The following is a 27181-nucleotide window of genomic DNA, read 5'->3' on the forward strand; positions in this document are numbered from 1 at the left end:
TGATTGCGATTGACAGTATTCATTACCAGACACAAAAACAGCTCATCTGGCTGCTCAGACCATGTCTCAAGATTGTGGGGCGTAGTCAGATCACGCTTGATTGACAGCTCCCTTTCAGTTCAAGTACCATTTTGTTTTCCACTTAACACATTCAGAGCCAGCCGGATATGACCATATTAGGTCTAGCATGCCAGCTTTTTGGACTGATTTCGCGATATTTCATGATCTTTGCGGAGCTATTTCTATATTATAGCTATGGGGAAATGGTTCGGCTCATTTGACAAACACTATTTGCTGTACAATATGAAAAAAAACGTTCGTTTCTACATGCCTTCGTTCGTTCACAATTCCAAGCTAAACATTGTAAACATTGACTGAAATCCAGGCGAATTTCCTAGAAAGAGAGTTATGGAGCGTTTTGTGCAGCATGCGCAATCATGTTCTTTGCTCGCTTGAGACACATTATTCCCAGTTCATAGGGTAAAACACACCACCTAGTGTTGTTTATCAATATCATTTATGAAATGCAGTAAAGCTATTATATAGGGATATCTTGATTGATTACGTTATAGGCCTATATATATCTATTGCATTCGATCATGTTCAGTAATATTTACAGGTCCTAGGTGTCATGAGCACAAATATATAGTACCATTTGTCAAAAACACCATTGGAGGGGGGGGGGGGGGGGGGGGGGGGCGATAAATGATCGAACACGTTTATAACTAATTTAGACTGGTAAATGTCTAGATCAGACAAAAGCATTGAATTACATATTATTCTGTATTCCACTATGACAGATACACTTGGAATGCAGTGAAATTATTATATCGATCAGGTAGGGGTATCTTGTATTGATTACGTTATAGACCTATATATATCTATTGCATTCGATCATGTTCGGTAATATTTACAGGTCTTAGGTGTCATGAGCACAAATATATAGTACCATTTGTCAAAAACAACATTGGAGGGGGGGAAATAAACGAATAAGCTATAACACATTGGCTGTCTGTTATTCCTGTACTGTTAGCTGTTTGAATTAGATTCTGCAAGTTCTTCATGGGCGCAACCCACATACTCAGCTGTGTTTGCTCTGCACATTTACCTGTGTTCCAGTGTAGAATCGTCCCATACATGACAGGTACAGTCTGACAAGTATTCTGATATTTTTGCATTACATTATAATGTATTCTGTATATTCTAATCTAAGACACACAAGTTATAAAAACCATTGCATTATAAAGTATTCTGTAATTTCTGTATATAATAACCAAACTTGAAACTTGAAGATGGTAAATGGCTGCTTTTTTATATAGCGCTTTTATCCAAAGCGCTTTACAATTTGTTCCTCACATTTGACCCATTCACTCACACATTCACACACCGACGGCGGAGGCAACCATGCAAGGTGCCAACCTGCTCATCTGGAGCAATTAGGGGTTAAGTGTCTTGCTCAAGAACACACCGACATGCTGCCCGGGAGGAGCGGGAATCGAACCGGGAACCTCCGGATTACCAGACGACTGCCAGACGACTGCTCTACCTCCTTGTCACTGTCACCCCTTGAAGATGAAGTGAAAAAAATTATTTTTACTTCACAGATGCACAGTATATGCAAATCAGCCGTCAGAAACAATTCAGTTTGTGCATTTAGAACATATTTACAGTACATTTATACATGTAAAGTGTAAAGTTAGTTTTGACCTGGCAAAATGGCCATGGTCAACCACCATTCAGTTTGTGCATTATAACATATTTACAGTACATTTACTGTACTGTACCAAATCCTCTGTGACAAGGAGAGGAGAGGAGATGAGAGGAGAGGAGAGGAGAGGAGAGGAGAAGAAATGAGGAGAGGAGAAGAGATAGCACTACTGTTGTTTCAGAACCATGGACAGCACTCCTTGTTGTTGTAGCCTGCTGTCCACAGCACTGGAATGGAGCGGAGGAGATTGATAGACAGACAGAACACGTCACTTCGTTTGGTTTCTTGACCGGCTTGCTTTTCATGGTTTTAAATAGAACTTTCTGCCCTAATTTCATTTTTTCCCCACCGTAGCAAATCCACAGAAGGAAAAAGACAGGGAGGTGAAGGGACAGTCAATGAGAGAGAGAGAGAGAGAGAGAGAGAGAGAGAGAGAGAGAGAGAGAGAGAGAGAGAGAGAGAGAGAGAGAGAGAGAGAGAGAGAGAGAGAGAGCTGCAAGCCGAAAGATGCTGTTTCTACACGTCTCCCCCTGCTGATTTCGAGTGCTCATAATCTCATATGTCTATTTTTTATTATTATTATTATGGATCCCAATTATTGTGAAATCCCCATTAGACCCAAATGATCCCCATTAGTGTGAAATACTATTCTTCCTGGGGTCCTAACACCCAACCTACAACATTACAGTAGTACATTACATTACAGTAACAAAAAACATAAGAAACACCTTAGCCTAAGCACATTCTCAACATCTTCAAAATCCCACAAAAAACACACACAAAGGCTCCAACCACAAATACAATACTAACTAAACTAACTAACTAAACTAACAATACTAACTAAATAAATCAGTAACTCAACTGTATTTTACCATTCATAACAGTGTCCTTCAACTTTTTCTTAAAAGTACATTTGGTGCTGATCAGTATTATCTTCACAGGTATACAATTCCAGTATGCAGCAGCTCTATACATTACGGTTCTCTTAAGTGCATTTGTTCTTGGTAGAGGTAGAATAAAATGAAGACCCATGGCGTGTCTGGTGACATAGCCATGTCTAGTATTGGTGGGTTGTAGTTCTGACCACAAAGACTTAGGTTTACCAATTTTATAAATATTAAACAAAAATGTTACAAGGCTGCATGCCAGCCTCTGATCCACTCTAAGCCAAGACAGCGGCATGCATTCCCCCAACACTGCTCCTCACAGAGCAGCGGTAAAAGGAAGGAACAAAGAACTCTGAGAGACTGTTGAGAGTCATATAAGTAAGAGATTCTGCTCTGACAACTAAGCTGACAAGCCCATTGTTTTGTTCAGACCATTGGGTCTCATTCCCAAACGGATTTACGACCAAAAATGTCCTCTTAGGCAGATTTCTGCCCATTTAAGACATATTAGGGCTGGTAGCGCGATTCCCCAAATGTTCCTGAGATCAGATTTGAGCGTGGCTGAGAGCAGATTTTTTTTTTTTAAACTTTGGCCATTCCGCTGGCTCTTTTTTGCGTTTATCGCATTTACTCTGGTCAAGAATGACCGACAGAAACAGGCTGAAGGGGTTCAGATGGGGGGGAAGACACTCTGGGAAAGGCACGGCTGCAGTCCGGGATTCGAACTCGCTAAACCCCAGATCCGTGACGAGCACGGTTGTCCCCGGCGCCGAAATAGCGCTCGAGGTACGCGGTGAGCTACTGGAGCTCCCCAAGGCTGAGAGCAGATTTAAGAGTGCTGAGGAGCACACTTATGATTGATTGACTAATTGAAAATGTTATTAACTTGACAGACTGTGTTCTCATAGTGATTCCTTCATGTCAACGCTACAGGCCTCCTTGGAATTAATTACTTAATCATAATTAAAATAAATATGACAATATTTGTACGATAAGACATTACGCATTTGATGTCGGAAAAATAAATAATATGGATTCATCTGATCACAGGGCAGCTGGATTAACCATATCTGAACTAGCTATTTTGGACAAATGTATAATTACTTTAATTACTCAGATATTCAAACACAATTATGCAATTATTGTGAAATGATTGAAAATAATTATTATTTAATGCCTTCTGTGGAATTTGTATTTCTTATTTGTTACATATCTGTTTTAATGGTATACAATGGGACAGACCTTTGTTTGATATAAACCTGCATTCCTTCGAATATATCATTAATCAATTAAACTTATATTGAAATACACTATATAGCCTATACACCAACACTGAAATGACAGTGGATAAATAAATAAATAAATAAATAAATAAATAAATAAATAAATAAATAAATAAATAAATAAATAAATAAATAGATAAATAAATAAATAAATAAATAAATAAATAAATAAATAAATAAATAAATAAATAAATAAATAAATAAATAAATAAATAAGAACTAAGCTAATCGGTGGAAATAGACTGCATTAATATTCCATAACAAGTCTTGTGTGCGCCAGTATGGCCTACGTGTCTGATGAGTGAACGGTATAGGCTTGATATATTCTGGTTACTTGTTTCATTGGGATTTGGTGGATGCTGTATATGTGTGCTCTGCCCTACGTACAGTGTAGGTATAGTCTGTATGTATGCAGACTGTGCCTGTGCTGTGCGTGGGGCAGAGCATGTGTGTGGTGTCTACTAGATCCTAATGAAACAAGTCATTAATGGAATAGTGAGCCTATACTGCATTCATTCATTACGCCGTAGGCTATATATATATATATATATTTATTACATGGCGTTTTAACATTCGCCGAAATGCTTGATTGTGATTGGTCAATAGCGCTCGGCAGAGGTCCGTTATTACTCGATAACGGACCTCTGCCGAGCAATAATGACCGCTGTTCGCAGCTGAAGCAATCAAGCCCACTGACACACACTGCATCAGTGCAATCAGACACACCTGCCGGCTGCCGGCGAAGCTGCCGGCGATGACAGCGCGTAGCGACAGAACAGAACTGCGTCTGCATTTGATCTCGTCTTGTTGATGGTGTAAAATGAATTAGGTATATTGTTAGTAAGTTAGCCATGTAATAAGCGGGATAATGTATAGCCTATACTCTGTCATTGTCGCAAAATAATTGACCTTCACTACGTTTTGAACACCTCTGCGAGGCGCCTCGGTATTCTAAACTCCGTGTCGGTCAATTATTTTGCGACAATGACCTGGTAGCTATACATTATCCCTTACATAATATATATATATTATGTAAACAAGACAAACGTCTTTCTCTGGTCTGCATCCCCTTAACAATTGTGTGTATTGAGCCGTACTGTATTGTACCCATTCTGCAATCTGTTAAATAAAGTTTTCATTCATTTATTCATATACAGTACTGCGCGCGCGCGTGTGTGTGTGTGTGCGCGCTGCGGCAGGTGTACCACGAGCTGTACTATATATGATGCCAATACATTAATCTAATCTAATTTTGATGCGTCGCAAGACTCGCAAAGCACTTCCGCCATTCCATTTTCACACGGCTGCGTCATCAGTTGCCTTAGCTCAGGAGCTCTGGAGGCGTTGTTTTGTATGCAAATGACCTGAACGGGGACGCGCTTTCGCGTTTAAGACATGGTGTCATTCCCCAAGCAGATGTCACAGGTGCGACCGTTTGAGCCACTTAAGACATATTACCAGCACGTTGGGGACTCAGAGTGAACTTGTCATTGATTCTGTCTCAGTCGGTTCCAAGATAAGTCTTCCAAGAGAACTCTTTGGAAAATGTTGTGGATATGTGGATTATTTTTCACAAAGTAGTTTGAACTACTTTGTCTAAGTAGCTTTAGTTAACCAAACTATCTCTCTTGAAGGTAGCTTTGCTGTAGTTCAACTTCTGCCAGTGTGAAGTAATTGGTAGCTTGTAAAACTATGCTGTCAGAGTGGCTTCTCCAACACTGGCTCTGATTAATAAATGTATTCTTTGATTTTGAAACTGTAGCCTTGTGTTGTTGATATTTAAAGCCTTTCTGATGCTATTGCATGGTTAATTTTATTTAATGAAAAATATGTTTTACCAGCCCTCTCAGTCACTTCATCCTGAGTGGCAGAAAATTACATACTGTGCATTTAAAATGACCAAACTTAGATTGGCTTATACCTAAAAAAGGAATTTCACACACACTGTATGTGTCTCCCTACTTCCCATTTCCCCACATGGAATGCACCTGATTGGATAAATGACATGCTCTAGTGTGACATCTAGTTGCTGAATGTTATCTATAGCACCTTTAAAATGAAAGTACACCAAACTTATAACTGCACTACAATTCTGTGGGCGGGTCACACTTACATGAAACCTAGATGTATGATTGAACGGTACTTTAATGTTACTTTAATGTTACACATTTCACCAGCGGCATATTAGTTATAAATCTTACACATGCATCCTGCAAACAGCTGTGTTTAAAAAAGCATGCACAGATTTCCCAGGGTTGGGAAGTAGGTGCGGAAAAGTGACTATAGATATATAGTGCCGATCGACTTGGGATTGGTCTCTCCATGTTCAGGAGAATCAGGCGTATAAGAAAGTATATTGGATCATGTCTCCAGCACCCCCACGTACAACCACTTACGTCAAGGCTCTCATCAACATTCATAGATGTTCTCCCCCCCCCCCCCCGCTCTCCCATGAGCTGAAAATACCGGAAGTGGTCTGTGATGAATTGAAAATGGGGGACCCTGATGGAAACAAGACGAAAGTCTTTCTCAGGTCTGCATCCTCTTAACAATTGTATGTATTGAGCTGTACTGTACTGTACCCATTCTGCAATCTGTTAATAAACTTTTCAATCAATCAATCAAAGGTGGGGGTGCTCATGGGAAATGAACCCCTTGTTCCAGGAAACACTACCGCCTTTGACCAGAGGGGCCGCTAAAGTCAACCCAAAGTGACGGTTCCTACTGTAGTAGCTGCTTTAATGATGAGGTTTTTGAAAGAAAATCATTGTCCACACGATGTGCATGTGGGCAGGGGGATAAACAGATTGTCATATGACCAGAGGTGGAAAAATATAGTCTTTGGGAACCCAGAGGCAAAGTAATCCCCTAAAATAAATGATAAAATTTCAATTCTTAAAAGTAATGAGATTACCTTTTGGAGTTCGGGCGATCAAGTGGATTGTACTCCAGATTATAATTGGTAATGGATTACAAAATGCTAAATGGACTGCATTTCTCTCTCTCTCTCTCTCTCTCTCTCTCTCTCTCTCTCTCTCTCTCTCTCTCTCTCTCTCTCTCTCTCTCTCGCTCTCTCTCCCTCTCTCTCTCTCTCGCTCTCTCTCTCTCCCTCTCTCTCTCTCCCTCTCTCTCTCTCTCTCCCTCTCTCCCTCTCTCTCTCCCTCTCTCTCTCTCCGTGTGAATGGCACTGATGACATCATACAACAGTGCAACAGTGTAAAGGAGTTAATCACCTCTATCTCCTGATGACACACACACACCTGGTCTTTTGTTCTTTCTGTGTGTGCCTGTGTGTGTGTGTGTGTGTGTGTGTGTGTGTGTGTGTGTGTGTGTGTGTGTGTGTGTGTGTGTGTGTGTGTGTGTGTGTGTGTGTGTGTGTGTGTGTGTGTGTGTGTGTGTGTGTGTGTGTGTGTGTGTGTGTGTGTGTGTGTGTGTGTGTGTGTGTGCCTGTGTGTGTGCCTGTGTGTGTGCATGTGTGTGCGTGCATGTGTGTGCATGTGTATGGTGTACACATCTGGTAATTATGTCCTCCGCCAGAGAGGTTTTTGGCTCCATTGATTTGAAATGAATGAGCTGAATGCAGCAGTGTGTCCATTATTGTCACAAAGACCAATAGTCTTACAACAACAACAAAAAAAGCTGACATTCACATACTGGCTGGACCACATTAAACTGAGATTGAGAGATTTGTCTTCCTTTTGTATACGCTACGGTGCAGGTAAATCTTTCACCCATAATGAACCTTTTCTGTGTGGCTGAATCTGCCATAGTCTATCCACCATAGTCTGCAGTTCTTTAGATATTTGGTTGTGATGTTTTATTTAATAAAACAATGTGCTGATATACTGTACACTGATAATAATAATAATAATAATGCAGGACCTGTTCAGAGGTCTTTAATTGGCATGCAATTATCCTCAACGTTTAGCGATTAGCACACACGGTTAGCACACACACACCGGAACACACACGCATGCATTGTCTCTTGTAGGATTGCCGATGCGATTCGTCTCTGCGATTAACCCATCCCGTCGCCCTAACCCCCAAGGACAGCCGGGAGCAGACAGGCGTCGGCGAGGGCCGCGCCAGGGGACCAATCCATGTGCTCCTGCCCCTCTTCGTCAAGGACGCCACAGCGTTAGCGATCTGTTGTTGTGCATGTTTTTCCATTGGGTTTATCTTATCGGGGGGAAACCCTTGCGAGCACGGGGAGAACATGCAAACTCCACACAGAAAGGCCTGGGAGATACCCCACCTGGGTACCTGGCATCATGGAAACCTGGTCCCCTAGCGGGAATCGAACCCTGGACCTTCTTGCTGTGAGGCGACAGTGTTAACCACTACACCACCGTGCCGCTGATATACTATACACTGATATACTGTACACTGATATACTGTACACTGATATACTATACACTGATATACTATTCACTGATATACTATACACTGATATTGTAACTGAGGGGTTACAATACCCTGACTGTATTAAAGATTGTGATATATTAAACCACTACTAGTTATGTACTTTAATTACTGGCCATACAGTACATGAATATATATGGTGAACACCCACACAAGAATACGGCATTGACACATAAAGTTCTATTTGGAGGGTATTTATTATTATTAAGCAACGTTAGGTTACAGATTGAGAATTAGGCTCGCGCTTGTATGGCGAAGAACACATGTAAAGTCAGTCAAGAGCATAAGTCAATGAGAATAGTATGAATACTAGGATGGGTCTAAGCTGACGCCACCTGTGGTATAGCAATTACATAGGGCACACTAGTACCGGCTGGAGACACTGGGGGGTTCCCTCCGGGGTGTAAGGCCGGCAGGGGTAGAGGAATGTTCGGGTACAAAGTCTGGGTCAACGAGGAATAACGAGGCTCCAGATACAGGAGCCGGTGCATGTACTCCCTTGATCAGCAGACAAAGCAGCAGTTGTAATCCAAGATGCTCGAATAGCATTGACGACAGATCAGCGGAGCGAGTTTTGACATGGCATTGATCCATTGTTCTATTGAAGCACATTACCACCATCCTCTCGCTAAACAACTTGTAGACCAATTGTTGTGAAGGGCCAGATTAAACCGAATATATATATTTATTTATATATATATATTTAATTGTATTTGTATATTCTCTAATATTCCCTGATATCCCTTGTATATTCCTTGTACAATATGCATTGAATATCCATTCTAGCCTACTGAACATCCCATAATAGTCTCCATTCTACTATTGGTCGAGACCTTGGTGCCAGGCTGCCATACCCCTCAGACCCAGTTCAAACGTACCACTCGACATGTACGAACAAGTCCTAGTTCCGCGTAGGAATTTGGCTACCGCACCACTAATGGGACTATTTGTTCATAGTGCGTATATATACTGCGCTACTAAAGTAGGACTTTCTTTTCAGTCCAGTTTCTTACCCTCCAATAGAGTCACAGACGTAAAGCCTCCCCGCGATGCCACGTGTGGGAGTAAGGCCAAGTTCGCCTACCATCGGTATTGAGACATCGTGTATATTAATATTTGAATAGTCATATTTGGCACTATATCGTCGAGTTGGACGTAGTCTATTAAGCTAATAATAGTCTGTTAATATATAGTGCTTCGTGCGGTGAGAATACTACCGTAGTCAGTACCCCATCGTTTCGGGCAGAGAACTGGCTGCTTACCCAGGGTGGTTGACCCTATGTGAAGCTGCACCCGAGGAGCCCCAGAGCCGACGAGCGAGTGGACCTGTATACCGGATTATTCTACCGACGACAGCCCGCCTTCCCAGGCACGGATTATGCTTTGGATACTTTGATTATTCTATGGATAAAGACCCCCGACACTACCGTGTGTTGGAACCCCCCCCCCTGGAGAGGAAGCAAGGTGAGGAGACGCTCTGCAAGACGAGGTCTCTCCACATCTCTCCCCCGTGGACCGGAGAGAGCCGGCCCACAAAGAGTCCACCTGCTTTCATCTGTGGTCCAAGGATCGCCGGCGCATTGAACGGCACTACAGTGGGTTCTCCTGGGATACCCTTGGCCGGACGAGGCAGCTGGATTCTACCCCCCCCCCCCTCCTACTCCTGTCGGCTTACAAGCGACCGGATTAACCCCCTCTAGTGTATCCAGCCTATAATCATTAAAGTATCATTGCTGTTATTCCTTAACTATTCCAGGTCGTATATTTACCACCTGCGCCTTCAGAGATTGGACATTATCTATTGATATACCGACGAATACTCCTTGCCATAAAAGTGCATACTATTTCAATTCATAAATGTAATTAAGTGATTAAGTGCTTATTCTACACACCATCGCTGTGTAGGAAATAAAGACCTGTTTCTAATTCGTACATTTGTGTTGGATCCGTTTCATCTACGTGGGAGTGTTCATGATAATATATTTATGCCGTGTACTGGGTGGCAGAATATTAAGTACAAAGGTAGTGGTAGTAAGTATCATATCTAGTAATACAGTCAGGGAATTGTACCCCTCAGTTACAATTGGTCCTTCGAGCCGGAGGGTAATTAGTGTAATATTAATATAGTGTTATTAATATTGAAATGGCCTATGATGAACACTCCACGAAACGATCCTCCTAACCAACGCCCGCAGCGCGAACGACGGCTCCCTCAGTACTTAGAGGCTTACGCTGTCAGTCAACAACCTAGTCTTCTACTAACAGTAAACGCGGTAAAACTAGAAAGTAAAAGTATGTCTAACCCCAACGCCCAGACTACCCCGACCATAGAGGCCCCTACGGGCTCTAATGTAACTGACCAAGTTCACGGTGGGGACCAGTGGGAACCAGACATGACTTCACACCCCGCCAGTACTGAAGAAGTAGTCCCCGATGAGTCCCGGGAGGAATACAACGCTACCGAGAGAGAACTCGGCACGGAAGAAGACGGGGAGAGCACCGTGGAGATAGAGCTCCAAGGCTCCGCAAGGAGTACCCCGAGGGAAGGCTCCCCTATACAACCGCCTTCTCCCAGCGAGGCAGAGAGGACCCTACAGCAGGCCTTCCTCATCAGCCTGAACGCCGCTGCTGAACGCGACCGACTGCAGATCCAGCAGCGAAGCGAACACGAGCAGATACGTCTAGAAATAAGACGCATTCAGATGGAAGAGAATGTGGCCCGAGAACGAGCCGGTGCTCAACGGGACGCAGCGCGCGACAGACAGCAGTCGCAACTAATAGAACAGCTGATCAGACGGACAACACCCTCTCCCTCCGCCAGAGGCTCCAGGAACTCGTCTAGACACACCTCCAGGGCGGCATCCCCTAGCCGAGTAAACAACCCTGAACTTGACCAACAGACGAGGTCTATACCCCCCACAGACCACCTCCCCCCACCGGTCCAAGCGAGACCTAGCAACCGGGAAGGAGCAGCATATCCTGTGGAGAGGCTAAACCAGAGACTACAAGCACTGGATGACCTAACTGAAGACGAAGAGGAAGAGGAGGAGAACCGCGCCCGAAGACAGCACAGTACTCTACCGGACCAGGAGGTCCGGTACAGCCCAGGCTATACTCCCGCGGAGCTGCGCTACAGACCCCCGACTCTATACACGGGTGAGCACGATGCACGACCCGCACCGAGGAACAGCACCTGGACAAGCGGGCCATGGTACACTGCCGGTACCAGCCCATACCAAGGAGCGGGAGGAGACCCGCCTAGGAGGCCTCTCCCCCAACGCTCGCCGATGTATCCACAGTCAGCGTCATACATTGGCACGCCTATGGTACCCGACTTCACCCAAGAGAACCGGGCCCAGTATACAGAACTCTGCATGTGTCTGGAGACCATGTTGGTGGATGTATTGGATGAACGCCACAAATACGCCATCCTACTGCAGCACTTAAAGGTGCCCCGCGCACATAATATAGCGCTCGCCTACGCGACTTCCACCACCCCATACACAGCAGCGCTGGTAGCATTGGACCAGAGGTATGGGCGCATATGGGATTACGTGATCCAGGAGATCCGACACATCGACCGCTTACCCCCAGCAATAGACAATCGAGCACTGGACGACCTGTCCATCAGAGTGCAGTCCCTGGTAGGGATGTTGGGAGCGCAAAGAGAGAAGGGGAAGTATGAACTTTACGCCAACTCAAATGTGGAAAGGATCCTGGAGAAGCTGCCGCCCGCTCGTCAGGAGCGCTTTAGGCGGCAGAGGGACCACAGAGACCCGAATGGCCCCGAACCGAACCTCCTCGATCTAGCAGACTTCCTGGCGAGAGAAGTCAGCAGCCTACGGCTAGATACATTCGGACGGAGCACCCCTGGCTCCAGAGAAGGAACCAGACGACTAAATGATGGAAGAAGATCGGTGACTGTGATGCACCAATCGGAGTCAGTACCGAGCAGCAGGAGCCACAGTACCCCCTCCAGAACGGAGAAGTGGAAGATAGTGTGCCCCTACTGTGAGAAAGAACACTGGCTAGCGCAATGTGACTCCTTCCCCAAGCTGAACGCGGAGGAAGCAGGTCAATGGATAAAGTCCAACAAGCGCTGTTTTCGCTGTGCGCGCTCACACATGGCAGCCGAATGCCGCTTAAAGAAAAGGTGCACCAAGTGCGATGGAGCCCATCTGGACATACTTCACGACAGTAACAGACGGCGCCCTTCACCTGCACCATCCAGCCGCAAAGCGAGCGTCATGTACATCGATCCCGCCAGCAGCAGTGGAGCCCGAGTACTCCTAAAAGTAGTGCGTGTGACACTAAGCTACCAGAATAAAGTCCTGGACACTTACGCCGTCCTCGATGACGGGTCAGAGAAGACCCTGCTGCTCGCCTCCGCTGCGGCCCAGCTAGGGCTGCGGGGAAGCGAAACCCAAATGACAATTCGGACAATAAGACGAGATTTGAAGACGATAAAGGGCGAGAATGTCTCATTCTCTATCGCAGCAAGCGGCCAGCCTGAGCGACGGTACCAGATTGCAGACGCTTTCACCAGCCAAGAAATAGGACTGTCGCGGTACACATACCCCGTCGCCAAGCTGATGGAGAAATATGCACATCTGCGCAAGTTACCGATCCCGCTCATAGACAATGCTATGCCGACCCTGTTGATAGGCTCCGACCATGCAGACCTCATTGTCCCGATAGACCGGGTTCATACCGGACCCCGAGGCTGTCCTGCAGCAGTCGAGACCCGTTTGGGATGGACTCTCCAAGGCCCGCTCGCCAAATCTCTCAACCGAAGTACAGCCACTAGATGTCTCCACTCCCGAGTCATAGAGGGAGAAACCGCACTCCTGCAACACGTAGAGCGGCTATGGAGCTTGGAACAAATGCCCTTTAAGAATGGAAAGAAAGATATTCGCTCTAAAGATGACATTTACGCCATTCACCTCCTCGAGACAGGGACCAAGAGAGTCCCGGTCAACGGCGTGTTGAGATACGCCACGCCACTCCTGCGGCGAGAAGGAATGCCTACTTTCCACGCCAAGACAGACGCCATAGAACGGTACCTGCTGAACACGGAGCGGCGCTTAGCCAAGAACCCCTCCCAAGAGAGTGTATACCGCGCTGAGATTGAGAAGCTCATCACAGCGGGACACGTCACAAAGATGGACATTAAAGAGGCTGACCAGACCACTGAATCGTGGTACGTGCCCCACCACAAGGTCCATCACAACGGTAAAGACCGCATAGTATTTAACTGCAGCTACCAGATCGGATCCCAAAATCTGAATAAAGAGTTACTGCCCGGTCCCACACTCGGCCCCTCCCTACTCGGCGTTCTACTCCGCTTCCGCCAGGAAAAGGTGGCCATCAGCGGGGACATTAAAGGAATGTTCCTGCAGGTGAGATTAGTAGAGGCGGACAAGCCCCTGTTACGGTTCCTATGGAGAGAGAAGCCAGGAGATGAGCACCCAGCCATCTACCAATGGGAAGTCCTCCCCTTCGGAACGACGTGCAGCCCCTGCTGTGCTACATTTGCACTACAGAAACATGTAGCAGAGGACCCAGCAGCGGACGAAGAGGTCCGACACAGCGTAAAGAACAGCTTCTACGTAGACAACTGTCTACAAAGCCTTTCAACCCAGGAAGAAGCCGAGGCTCTCCTGATTAAACTCCGCGCCTCATTGATCAAAGGCGGCTTTGATCTCAGGCAGTGGGCCAGCAGCGATCCGCAAGTACTGCGCAGCCTCTCCTCCGAGGACAAGGCAGCCAGCAGCGAGACCTGGATGGCTACAATCCCGGGAGAAGCCCAGGAGATGACCCTGGGATTGGTGTGGCGATTCAAAACAGATTCGCTTCACTACAGACACAAGCCCCTGACTACGGAGCAGGGAAGGCCGGCGGCGGCGCCGACCACCAGACGGAGTGTGTACACAACACTCGCCCGACAATATGACCCGCTAGGATGTATTCTACCGTACACCACCAGGGCAAAAATGATTGTACGAGCATTGTGGGACAAGGACCAGGGCTGGGACGACCCCATTCCCGCACACCTTGCATCCACCTGGAGAGAATGGGAGATGGAGCTCCACTCACTCCCAGGCGTTAATATGCGCCGAAGCTACTTCCCACCCACGGTGAGGCCAGAGACATGTAAAATGGACTTACACGTCTTCAGTGACGCCTCAGAGGTCGCATACGGATCAGTAGCCTACTTGCGGGCCCAAGACCAAGGGGGAGAGATCTACACAGCATTTGTCCTCGCCCGCTCGAGAGTAGCCCCACGCAAGCAACAGTCTATCCCACGTCTAGAGCTCTGCGCAGCCCTAGCCGGAGCGCACCTAGCCACGCTCATCCAACGTGAGCTCACCATACCGGTGTCTAGAACAATCCTGTGGTCAGATTCCACGACGGTACTCGCCTGGATCAAATCGGACTCATGCAAGTACAAAGTCTTCGTGGGAGTCAGAGTCACCGAGATTCAAGACTTAACCGAAGAGTTAACCGGAGAAACAGAGTGGCGCTACGTTGATACAAAACAGAACCCAGCTGACGTCATCACCCGGGGGATGCCCCTGGATGACCTCACCCGTCGCAATGTCTACAGTGACGGCCCCGCATTCCTAAGACTCCCGGAAGGACAGTGGCCCATGCCTATCCCGAGGGAAGCCAGTCCAGAGGAGGTGGAAATTAAGAAGTCTGTGTTCTGTGGATTGAGCACCGTAGCCTCCACCGACCCTAACATAAACGATTGCACGTCCATAGAGAGTGCACAACAAAGAACATTCCTGCGGTACCACCCGGAGTGCAAGTCCCCCGCTGATATGTCAGCAGCTAACTACGAGGAAGCAGAATTGCTTCTACTGCAGCGAGCCCAGAGAGACTCGTTCCCCGATGAATTGGCCTGTCTACAGGGAGGAAAGCCCGTCCCATCCGACAGCAGATTAATTCATCTGGCCCCCGAGAGCGACGCTCACACCCTCATCAGAGTGGGTGGTCGCCTACGCAGAGCCCCCAATCTACCGGATGACATTAAATACCCGATCATATTGAACAGCCGACACAAGGTCACAGAGCTGATTATAAAGAAATACGATGAGGATGTACATCACGCAGGAGCAGAAAGAGTCTTCGCGGAAATCAGACGTCGTTACTGGATCCTACAAGGAAGAGAGGCGGTACGACGCTTCCAACGAACATGTCTAGACTGCCGCAAGTGGCGCGCGCAGCCCAGCATACCAAGGATGGCTGACCTTCCTCCATGTCGCCTCCGAATCGGTGACAAGCCATTCCACTCAACGGGTATGGACTGCTTTGGCCCGCTGCACATAAAGAAAGGAAGAGGAACCGAGAAGCGGTGGGGTATTGTATTCAAATGCATGACCACCAGAGCGATACACATCGAGCTTCTCCCGACCATGAGCACAGACTCATTCCTTATGGCCTTCCGTAGATTCATATCACGGAAAGGAAGACCGTCTACCCTATTGTCCGATCATGGGACAAACTTTAAAGGCGGCGAAAGAGAGCTGAGAGAGAGCTTCCAAGCTATGGGCCCAGAACTTAAGACCCACCTCGCTCCAGCACAGGTTGATTTCCAATTCAACCCCCCAAACGCACCCCACTTCGGTGGCACTTGGGAACGAGAAGTGCGCTCCATAAAGACAGCCCTGTACGCAGTACTTGGGGCCCAGACTGTGGCGGAAGAAGTCCTAATGACAGTCCTCACGGAGATTGAGGGAGTACTTAACTCGAAGCCCCTCGGATATGTCTCCAGTGATGTGGCGGATATCGACCCAGTTACCCCCAACACACTCCTGATGGGGCGGCTAGATCCCACATTACCCCAGACAATGTACCGGCCTGAAGAAGCGAACGGCCGACGAATGTGGAGGTACAGCCAAGTATTAGCCGACAAGTTTTGGAACAGTTTCCTACTGCACTACCTACCGTCTCTACAGACCCGCCAGAAGTGGGTAAAGGAGAGAGACAATTTGACAGAAGGAACAGTCGTCATGATTATTGATCAATCACTGCCCAGAGCTATGTGGCCGGCCGGCCGCGTAAGCAAAGTGATCACCGGTGCCGACGGCAAGGTCCGAGCAGCTGAAGTGCTCGTCCAGGGTCGCACTTACACCCGTCCCGTGGCAAGGCTCATAGAACTGCCTCGACTCCCAGACACAATCGATGATGACCATGACCCTACAACCCTATGACTTTGTGAAGTTGACTGACCCCTACAGCAAACCCTTATGTGTAAATAGACAACGCGATTAATCTGTCTCCGTTTAACTGATTAGGTCTGGGACCTATTCAGGGGGTGGCTGTTGTGAAGGGCCAGATTAAACCGAATATATATATTTATTTATATATATATATTTAATTGTATTTGTATATTCTCTAATATTCCCTGATATCCCTTGTATATTCCTTGTACAATATGCATTGAATATCCATTCTAGCCTACTGAACATCCCATAATAGTCTCCATTCTACTATTGGTCGAGACCTTGGTGCCAGGCTGCCATACCCCTCAGACCCAGTTCAAACGTACCGCTCGACATGTACGAACAAGTCCTAGTTCCGCGTAGGAATTTGGCTACCGCACCACTAATGGGACTATTTGTTCATAGTGCGTATATATACTGCGCTACTAAAGTAGGACTTTCTTTTCAGTCCAGTTTCTTACCCTCCAATAGAGTCACAGACGTAAAGCCTCCCCGCGATGCCACGTGTGGGAGTAAGGCCAAGTTCGCCTACCATCGGTATTGAGACATCGTGTATATTAATATTTGAATAGTCATATTTGGCACTATATCGTCGAGTTGGACGTAGTCTATTAAGCTAATAATAGTCTGTTAATATATAGTGCTTCGTGCGGTGAGAATACTACCGTAGTCAGTACCCCATCGTTTCGGGCAGAGAACTGGCTGCTTACCCAGGGTGGTTGACCCTATGTGAAGCTGCACCCGAGGAGCCCCAGAGCCGACGAGCGAGTGGACCTGTATACCGGATTATTCTACCGACGACAGCCCGCCTTCCCAGGCACGGATTATGCTTTGGATACTTTGATTATTCTATGGATAAAGACCCCCGACACTACCGTGTGTTGGAACCCCCCCCCCTGGAGAGGAAGCAAGGTGAGGAGACGCTCTGCAAGACGAGGTCTCTCCACATCTCTCCCCCGTGGACCGGAGAGAGCCGGCCCACAAAGAGTCCACCTGCTTTCATCTGTGGTCCAAGGATCGCCGGCGCATTGAACGGCACTACAGTGGGTTCTCCTGGGATACCCTTGGCCGGACGAGGCAGCTGGATTCTACCCCCCCCCCCTCCTACTCCTGTCGGCTTACAAGCGACCGGATTAACCCCCTCTAGTGTATCCAGCCTATAATCATTAAAGTATCATTGCTGTTATTCCTTAACTATTCCAGGTCGTATATTTACCACCTGCGCCTTCAGAGATTGGACATTATCTATTGATATACCGACGAATACTCCTTGCCATAAAAGTGCATACTATTTCAATTCATAAATGTAATTAAGTGATTAAGTGCTTATTCTACACACCATCGCTGTGTAGGAAATAAAGACCTGTTTCTAATTCGTACATTTGTGTTGGATCCGTTTCATCTACGTGGGAGTGTTCATGATAATATATTTATGCCGTGTACTGGGTGGCCGAATATTAAGTACAAAGGTAGTGGTAGTAAGTATCATATCTAGTAATACAGTCAGGGAATTGTACCCCTCAGTTACACCAATAATAATAATATAATAATAATAATAATAATAATAATAATAATAATAATAATAATAATAATAATAATAATAATAGTATTGACGTGGCATATTGATCCATTATTAATGCCGTGCGCCTCGGTAATAATAATAAGCCGCGTTTTTCTTCCTTCTTCCCAAGATGCACAGTTAGATATATATATAGATATATAGATAGATCGATAGATAGATAGATAGATAGAGAGATTAGATGCAGTGTGCTTGTTTTGCAGTGAGTGCTGCAAGCAGTGGTAATAATAATCACTTCCTATATTTGGTTCGCATTTGGTCCGCTGAAGCCGAACCGAGACCTACGTTTTCAGGCGGACTAGAGTTCGCCTGCTTGGTCCGCGGACGAGTTCGACGCGCATTCACACAGACCCGAAAAACCGGACTATCGAATTCTGGTCCGAAAGTCCGGACCAAACAGCCCCTGTGTGAAAGCGACCTAAGTCGAACTCAACGTTACTGCGTTAAACTCTGACACTTTAGCATTCTATTCGCACGCGGTTCTCAATGCTCTATTTAGATGCAAGGTTGCTCACTTCACTGCACGTTGTATGCGTGGTGAAGGCATTAAGGTTTTGGTAAGACTACTGCTGTTTACACCTGCGCCGTATTTATACGTAAGGTGAATTATCTAGTGCCAACCTCAGTTCTGTCTCGTATTACTGCGCAGACTCTGGGCATGTAGCGACATGCCCGGAGTTGCCTTTGAATTTGCCGTTGGGGGCTTGGTCGTTGGCGCCTGGGGGTCGCTGTCCAATAGGAGAGCGAATATTACTCTGGTTTGTACACAGGTAAAGGGATATTCCGTGTATATATACAAATAATATACAAGGGATATCAAACGATATACAAATATTATACAAGGGATATCAAGCAATAAATATATATATTCGGTTTAATCTGACCCTTTGTAACAGATATACTGTACACTGATATACTATACACTGATATACTACTGTACACTGATATACTGTACACTGATATACTGAATACTGATATACTGTACACTGATATACTGTACACTGATATAGTGTACACTGATATACTATTCACTGATATACTATACACTGATATACTATACACTGATATACTATTCACTGATATACTATACACTGATATACTATACACTGATATACTGTACACTGATATACTGAATACTGATATACTGTACACTGATATACTGTACACTGATATAGTGTACACTGATATACTATTCACTGATATACTATACACTGATATACTATACACTGATATACTATTCACTGATATACTATACACTGATATACTATACACTGATATACTATACACTGATATACTATACACTGATATACTGACACTGATATACTATACACTGATATACTGAATACTGATATACTGTACACTGATATACTGACACTGATATACCGAACACTGATATACTGAACACTGGAAAACAACTTAGGAACCCTTGTTTCCCCGTCGTTCGTTATCCCTCCACAATGCTATCTTGTATCCATTTGAATGAGCGGCATCACAAAGTGTCCTCAGACGACCTCAGCGGAGGACAAATCCAAGTGTATTGACGCTAGCTAAAAAAAAAGTAAATATTTTGCGCTGTTTTGTCTGTTCACAGTTTTGGGATTGTGTGTGAGATGTACAGGCATGATAAATCAGCATTGTTTTCCCATGAAGTTCCCATTTAATGCTTTGTTTCCATGCATTTCTTAGAAAAAAAAAGTGCACTATCCTTCCGCAATAACTGATGTGTTTTTCTTTTTCCTTCACCTCCCTCCCTCCCTCCCTCCCTCCCTCCCTCCCTCCCTCCCATCTCTCTCTCTCCAGGATCCTGCTGACAGTGGTGGTGATCTTCAGAATTCTGATCGTTGGCATCGTGGGCGAGAAGGTGTACGAGGACGAGCAGATCATGTTCATCTGTAACACCATGCAGCCGGGCTGCAACCAGGCCTGCTACGACAAGGCCTTCCCAATCTCACACATCCGCTACTGGGTGTTCCAGATCATCCTGGTGTGCACGCCCAGCCTTTGCTTCATCACCTACTCAGTGCACCAGTCGGCGAAGCAGCGCGACCGCAGCTACTCCTTCCTGCACCCGTACATGGACCAAAGCGGCACAGGCCAAGGCCACGGCGGTCACCACGGCCCCCGCAAGCTCCGCAACGTCAACGGCATCCTGTTGAACGACAACAGCAAGGATGACCAGGACTGCATGGAGGTCAAGGAGATCCCCAATGGACCCCGCGGGATCACGCAGGCCAAGAGCGCCAAGGTGCGCCGGCAGGAGGGCATCTCCCGGTTCTACGTCATCCAGGTGGTGTTCCGCAACGCGCTGGAGATCGGCTTCCTCGCCGGCCAGTACTTCCTGTACGGCTTCAATGTGCCGGGGATGTTCGAGTGCGACCGCTACCCGTGTGTGAAGGAGGTGGAGTGCTACGTGTCGCGGCCCACGGAGAAGACGGTGTTCCTGGTCTTCATGTTCGCCGTGAGTGGCATTTGCGTGCTGCTCAACCTGGCCGAGCTCAACCACCTGGGCTGGAGGAAGATCAAGACGGCCATACGAGGGGTGCAGGCCCGCAGGAAGTCCATCTGCGAGGTGCGGAAGAAGGATGTGTCACACCTGTCTCAGGCCCCAAACCTGGGCAGGACCCAGTCCAGCGAGTCGGCCTACGTCTGACAGAGGCTCCTCTGCCCAGGAGTCCCTGGAGCTCTGGGCCGCTGGAGAAGAGTATTTCCCTGGTCCAGGGCGCGCAATCCGGACACGGGCAAACTCTAGACTCACTGCTGCGATGTTGTTCAGGAGCCGGCAGACGTTATGTAGTCATGATGAAACGTTGTCTTTGACTCCTCGAGAGGGAAACAAAAAGACCCTCACTAAAATGGCGACTATGTTGCTGTAACAAAGGTTTAAAGGATAATGATGATGATAATAGCAATGAGGAGAGTTGTGCTTTGCCTAGGTGACACTAGGTGCCTTCAAAGAGAACACAACAGACGATGGGATCCTATTGAGAAACTATTGACGTTCAATACTTTAAAGGATAGTTCTGAGCGAGGAGTACCGGGAAGAGAAGAACCCTTTCATCATTTTGCCTTTGATGGAGGTCAAAAATAATCCCTTCATTTTCCAAGTATGTGTGCATATGCAAGTGCTTAAGCGCGTGCATGCATGCGCATGTGTGTGTGTGTGTGTGTGTGTGTGTGTGTGTGTGTGTGTGCGTGTGTGCGTGTGTGTGTGTGTGTGTGCGTGTGTGCGTGTGTGTGTGTTAGAGGATAAGGTAACCTGTGTCTGAACTGAGTCAGGGGAAGGAGTGCTCCAGCTGAGTCGAGCTGCTATGGGAATGGAAACTTCTTTTCAAATTGTTTCTTCATAACCTGCGGGCAAGTTAACTTAAGAAGAGAAGCCAAATGAGGGACACGCACCTTTTTATCGTGACCTCTTAGAAACCTCTAGAATAGAATATTCAAAGAAAAAGTCAAGACAACACTAAAGTTATACATCAGCAAAAAACTGGACCCGCCAACCCCCCTCCCCCGGCCATGTCCCTACATGTCCTGTTCTCCGCTTTCTCTGCTGCATTAGGTAGTAGTCAGACTGGAGACTTGGAGAAACTCACGGCACAACGCCCCGGAGCGCTTGCTAACGAGAAGGCTAACTAAGTAATTGTTGCTAGATAAGCATACCTTATAGAACCCCAGTGAGAGTGCAGTACTTTCACCGTTTGGTTGAAGTTGAGCACCGGTTCAACGCCGCGGTGCTCCTAGTGCTTGTAGCGAGGTGCGTTTGCACTCTGAATCCGTAGAGAACCACGGAGGGAAGCGATGGGCTGGTGCTTCCACTTTGGGTTCTCCGTGCGACTTCTGTTGAGGAAAAGTGGATTTTCCTTTTCATTATACGGTAAACATACAATATTTTACGTAGATATTTTCACGTATAACCACAAGCTTTTTTCTTCATGAACAAAATTTGGTGCCATATTTTCCAAGTTACTGTACATAGATGAAATGTAATAATTACATTTAGCCTTTTCCCCCATTAGATAAGGGTGGGTCGGGGGTGGTGTGAGAATGGGGATTTTGGGGGGGTGCTGGAGATTAATCATAGATTGCCAGCTTTAACAATATATATTATTAATGTGCTCTTTGTTTAAGCCTTTGTCCTCTAACGGAAACTGTATGATCCAAAAAAAAGTGATTTTTTTTTTCTCTCCCTCTGGACTTTGAAAAAGGCATGTTACTGAAGCATTAATAGAATGGATAGATTATGTCATGACATGTAACTTAAAGGAAAAAAAAGACTGTTTAATTTATTTGCATCCAGCTCCTGTGAAATGTAATACTGAGCATGCTTTAAGACGAACAATGATATATGAGATATGAACATAGCACCCGGTTGTGGGAATATGGGGAGCGAATACGAGAAAGGCTCCAGAATTGCAGCAATAATATCTAGTATGTGAAAAGAAATATGTGAATAAATAAATTATTATGCAAAACGTTCCTTTTTTTCGGTTGCATGGCTACAAACACAAGATGGCAAATCCAATGTAGTGCCTGTGTTACTGGAAAGAGTTGAGCTGACGACTCAGGACCCCAAGCCGGGGGGGGGGGGGGGGGGCGGAGGGCCCTCATAGGGTCTGTACTAAAAGGTTGTTTTTTGTTGTTTTTAAAAGTTTAATGAGGTCGGTTTCCTGTGTAGGGTAGGCTATTAAAGGTGCTATAGATAACATTCAGCCACTAGATGTCACACTAGAGCACCAGAATGTTGTTTATCCAATCAGAATCAGGTGAATTGCACATAGGGGCAGCGGTGGCCTAATGGTTAGAGAAGCGGATTTGTGACCGGAAGGTCGCCGGTTCGATCCCCGGGACCGGCAGGAAAAATCTGCCGCTGAATTGCCCTTGAGCAAGGTACTTAACCCCCAACTGCTCCAGTGGAGTTGCTCAGTGGCCAATGGTGTCGACTGTGGTTGTACTGGGCAGCTCCCAGGTGTGAATGGAACTGTGTGAATGTGAAGCAGGGAGTTCCTGAAAAAGAGCATCCGTGCTCAGCGAACCTACCCTGGGTAAATAAAGGTAAAAAAAAATAAAAAAACAAGCGGAAATGGGAGGTAGGTAGACAATTGTAACACAACAACATTCATTTTGGACCCACAAATGTTTTTTTTATTGATAAATGCATTAATCAATACTTTTTTGGAAGGGAAAGCAATACATTTATTCTGTACCTTTCTAAAAGCTCTGTGGATGTATTATAAAAAAAAAAAAAATGTAAAGGCTTTTTGCCTTAATATTTTCCTTTTATGACTTGGATCCCTTTATGATTTTAAACATAAGGCAAGGTTTGGGACAGTATGGTACAATTATGAGCACGGGGCCCCGAATTTCTCACTATCTATGCCCCCCTGTACTTCAGTTTAAAATCAATCCCAAACATTGACCCAAGCGCTAATCACAAAACACAACCCGGGTCGAACTTTAATTCTGCCTTTCATCTCAGCCTTTGATGTGAGATTACGGCTAGGGGAGTCCATTCTCACCTGGGAGGGTGTGGGCGTGAGAGGGAGGAATGCCTGACCAAAATCTTCTGCTTTCAGAAGTGGAGACGAGGCCTTGGGCAGTCCAGCATGAGTGAAATGAGGACCCCAGGCCAAACAACCCTACTGGTCCCCAGATGGTCATGTCTGAATTCAACAATACTCAGGGCTAGAAGCAACATCGCTTTACATAATAGTCATTATGTCTACTGCTTCCCTTCCCAAAAAAGTATTGATTAATGAATTTATAATTTTTTAGATTTTGGTGGGTCCAAAATGTATGTTGTTGTTTACATGTTGCAGGCATGTATCCCCTCCCTACTTCCCATTTCCCCACGTGGAATGCACCTGATTGGATACATTACATGCTGGTGCTCTAGAGTGACATCTAGTGACTGAATGTTATCAATAGCAGCTTAAAAAGTGTGTTTTACCTCAGACTAACTACACACAGCATGCATGTTTTATGTTTTCACCCAAAACCATTTTCCAGAGCATACAATATGTTTTAATATTGATTTGATTTCCTGAACTCAAAACATTAATGTTAAAGACTTATTATCTGCTGCTCCACCTCCCCCCAACAATAACGTCAGGAATTAGAAGACATCTGTGTTTGAATCCAGTATGTAAAAGAATCTCTGGCGAGCACACATTTCACATGCTTTTTCACATCCATCCCGTACCTACAGTATCTAAAGCAATATCAACTCCTGGGGAGTTGGCCTTTGCCGTTCCAAAATGTTGTAGGTTGGAAAAACGGCATTCTAAACAGCACTGACCACTATGATCATTGTACAAGATAGGGACAATATTGGCAAAAACACACCGGAATGGTGCGTCTTCATATTACTTGTTGACCATTAGTCAAACTAATGCCTTGTCTCCATTAGCTATGTTCAGCCTGGCTGCGTTTCTTGTAAACTCTCCGGTTGCTAGGCAACCTTTCAAAATCCACACCAACAACTGTGGTACACAAGATAAATCATGATGTACAACAGTCCCAGCCGGCTTTGGCCAGGTTGTGAAAGGTGTCTGTCTCAGCCAGGTCTGGCCAGGTTCTAAAGACAATGAAGACGCTCAGTGTGTGCCAGACAGACCACAGCATGGCTAAACCCTGGCTAGTGGAGACGAGGCATAACTATGTATGTATGTATGACTTGGTATTTTCATGTGCATTGCTCATGGTAGATTCATAACCACCAACTCTCTTCATCCTCTACCTACCACATGGTTCATTTTGTACAATACAAAGCAAAAGGATAGTCTGGGCTTTTGGCTCCACAGAGTCAAAACCTGGTCTGGGCATTTATTATTTACGACGCAGAAATGATACATCTCTGAGCGGTGAGGTTACACAGTACACAAAGTGTACTCTGAGTTCCAAAGGATAAATTATACATGTTTCACCAGTTGAGCCATAGCATATGTTGCTCCTGACCAGAATGCATTCATCCTTCCACAGGGAGGTTCCACTGTAACTGCTTTAACCGTGGTGGAACTACCTTGCATCACTGACTCCCCTGACTGTCAATCTGGACAAAAATCGTCTGCATGAGGGAGCAAGGGTAATAGAAACACTTGAAGGTAAATTATTTGTTCAAATATCCGACCTTTAAAGCTGCCCTATGTGACTTCAGTGCGATGGCAGCACCCTGTGACCAGGAGCCGTAACTGCTCAGAGTTTCTTTTCAAGAAAATGCATTTCTTAAATTAAAGCAAGGTGACTCTGGGCACTGTGCAATCACTTGTGCAATTCACATGTACACTCTAGAAATTAAACCCCTTTTATGTAGTTTTAATACGTAAGTCACGTACTTCCTGTTTGCCAGGAAGATGTTGCATCATGGCTTGTGCTGTGTTAGAACGGCTTGTATCAGAAATTCCACTTAGTTTCATAACTTCCACTTCAGGCTTCCACTGGAAATTATTAGATTCAGGCTAGTGGAAGTTATTAGACCTTGCGAGGAACTGTATGAAAGTATGTATGTCTCTATGAGACATCCAAGAAATGTCTTGGATTTAAATCACTCTGTGATTTCGATAGCTAAAAGAAACTATAGTTTTACCACAAAAGTTACATAGCACAGCTTTATTAATATTCACAAAAAAACTACTTTGGGAAATCCTCTGCATCCTCTTAGCAGTTGTTTTGTGTTGGGCCGTACTGTATTGTACCCATTGTGCAATCTGTTAATAAAGTTTTCAATCAATCAATCAATCAAGAACCGTACTATAGGTTAAGAACACGTACTATAGGTTAAGAACCCTACTATAGATTAAGAACCATACTATAGGTTAAGAGAACATGTGATGCCAGACCCAGTGGTCTTGATGATGAGACAGGTTACAGGAGGAGCGAGAGGAGAGGGCTGGTCAGAGTGGGGAGTGGGTGGTGATCCTCTTAATGTTATTAAATCTGCAGGTCAGTGGAGGCAGAATGTGGCTAAGTCCTGGGGGTGGAGGAGGAGGAGGGAGGAAGGCCTGTAATAATGCTGATGCCTGATAGGATGCCTATATGTAATGAATTGGGGGTGAGGGGGTTTGTTCATTCACTTAAAGGCTGTGCTACGTATCTATTGACATGTAGATATCAGTGATTGACTCAGAGCTGTGTTGTTGTGATATACCACTTTATACAGAAAGAACACATTCACATGCACACACCAATGTGTATGCACAGACACGCACGTGAAGTGAACATGCACGCACGCACAGTCAATACATTATTAACACACATTCACACGCCCACACACATGCACACACGCAGACACGCACATGCACACACGCATGCACACACACACACACACACACACACACACACACACACACACACACACACACACACACGCATGGACACACACACACAGTCAATATAGGCCTAAACAAAGCATATGTGAGGATGTAGCCAGGCTGGTTGCTGTGGTGATCGGAGCCATTAATGATGTTAAGCACCAGAGGGACGATGAAGGACAGGACCAGCTGCCAGCAGAGACCCACTGCAGCACTCCTACTGAGTACACACACACACACACACACACACACGCACGCACGCACGCACACACACACACGCACACACACACACACACACACGCATGCACACACGCAGCACCAGCCAGGGTTGGGCAGTAGCGGGATTACAGTCATTCTGTTCCAAGAAAGTAGTAACTGTAATCTGCTACCTGTACAAAACACTGTCAGAAGATTAAAGATAGTTTAGAGAGAAAAAAACAGGGGGGGATTTACTTAAACAAAATAACGAGAAACATTAATGAAAGATTATGGATGTAAATATCATGTAATCATAATTTGAAATAGTGGTTCATCGAGGTTGAAGATGATAATAAAAATAACTTAAGATATATTACATTTTATAATAAAATTAGAGTGTTCCAATTCATGGAGTCCCAATTCAAGTACTGCACATTTAAGCATTACATCTCACACAGGAGTGTGTTATACGAATTAGATCATGCCTAGGGGTGGTTGTTAGGCCCAACGCGCAGCGGAGACATCAAGTGATGCAATGTCTTTTACACAATGGCCGAATTCACCCAACCTTAT

General features: G+C 45.7%; 1 protein-coding gene across 1 annotated transcript in view; it reads left to right on the top strand.

The window, feature by feature from the left end:
- The window catches only part of LOC311232957 (gap junction delta-2 protein-like), a gene marked incomplete at both ends in the record, with an annotated part of 76627 nt that extends 55870 nt beyond the window's left edge, over window positions 1-20757 (top strand). Inside the window, one exon of the mRNA XM_084319798.1 lies at window positions 19908-20757. Within this exon, the coding sequence (XP_084175924.1) occupies window positions 19908-20757 (850 nt within the window). The remainder of the gene's footprint in view (window positions 1-19907) is intronic.
- Window positions 20758-27181: the final 6424 nt, after the last annotated feature.

This window comes from Notolepis coatsorum (genome assembly GCF_963971535.1).
Source record: "Notolepis coatsorum genome assembly, chromosome: 8".
Lineage (NCBI taxonomy): Eukaryota > Metazoa > Chordata > Actinopteri > Aulopiformes > Paralepididae > Notolepis > Notolepis coatsorum.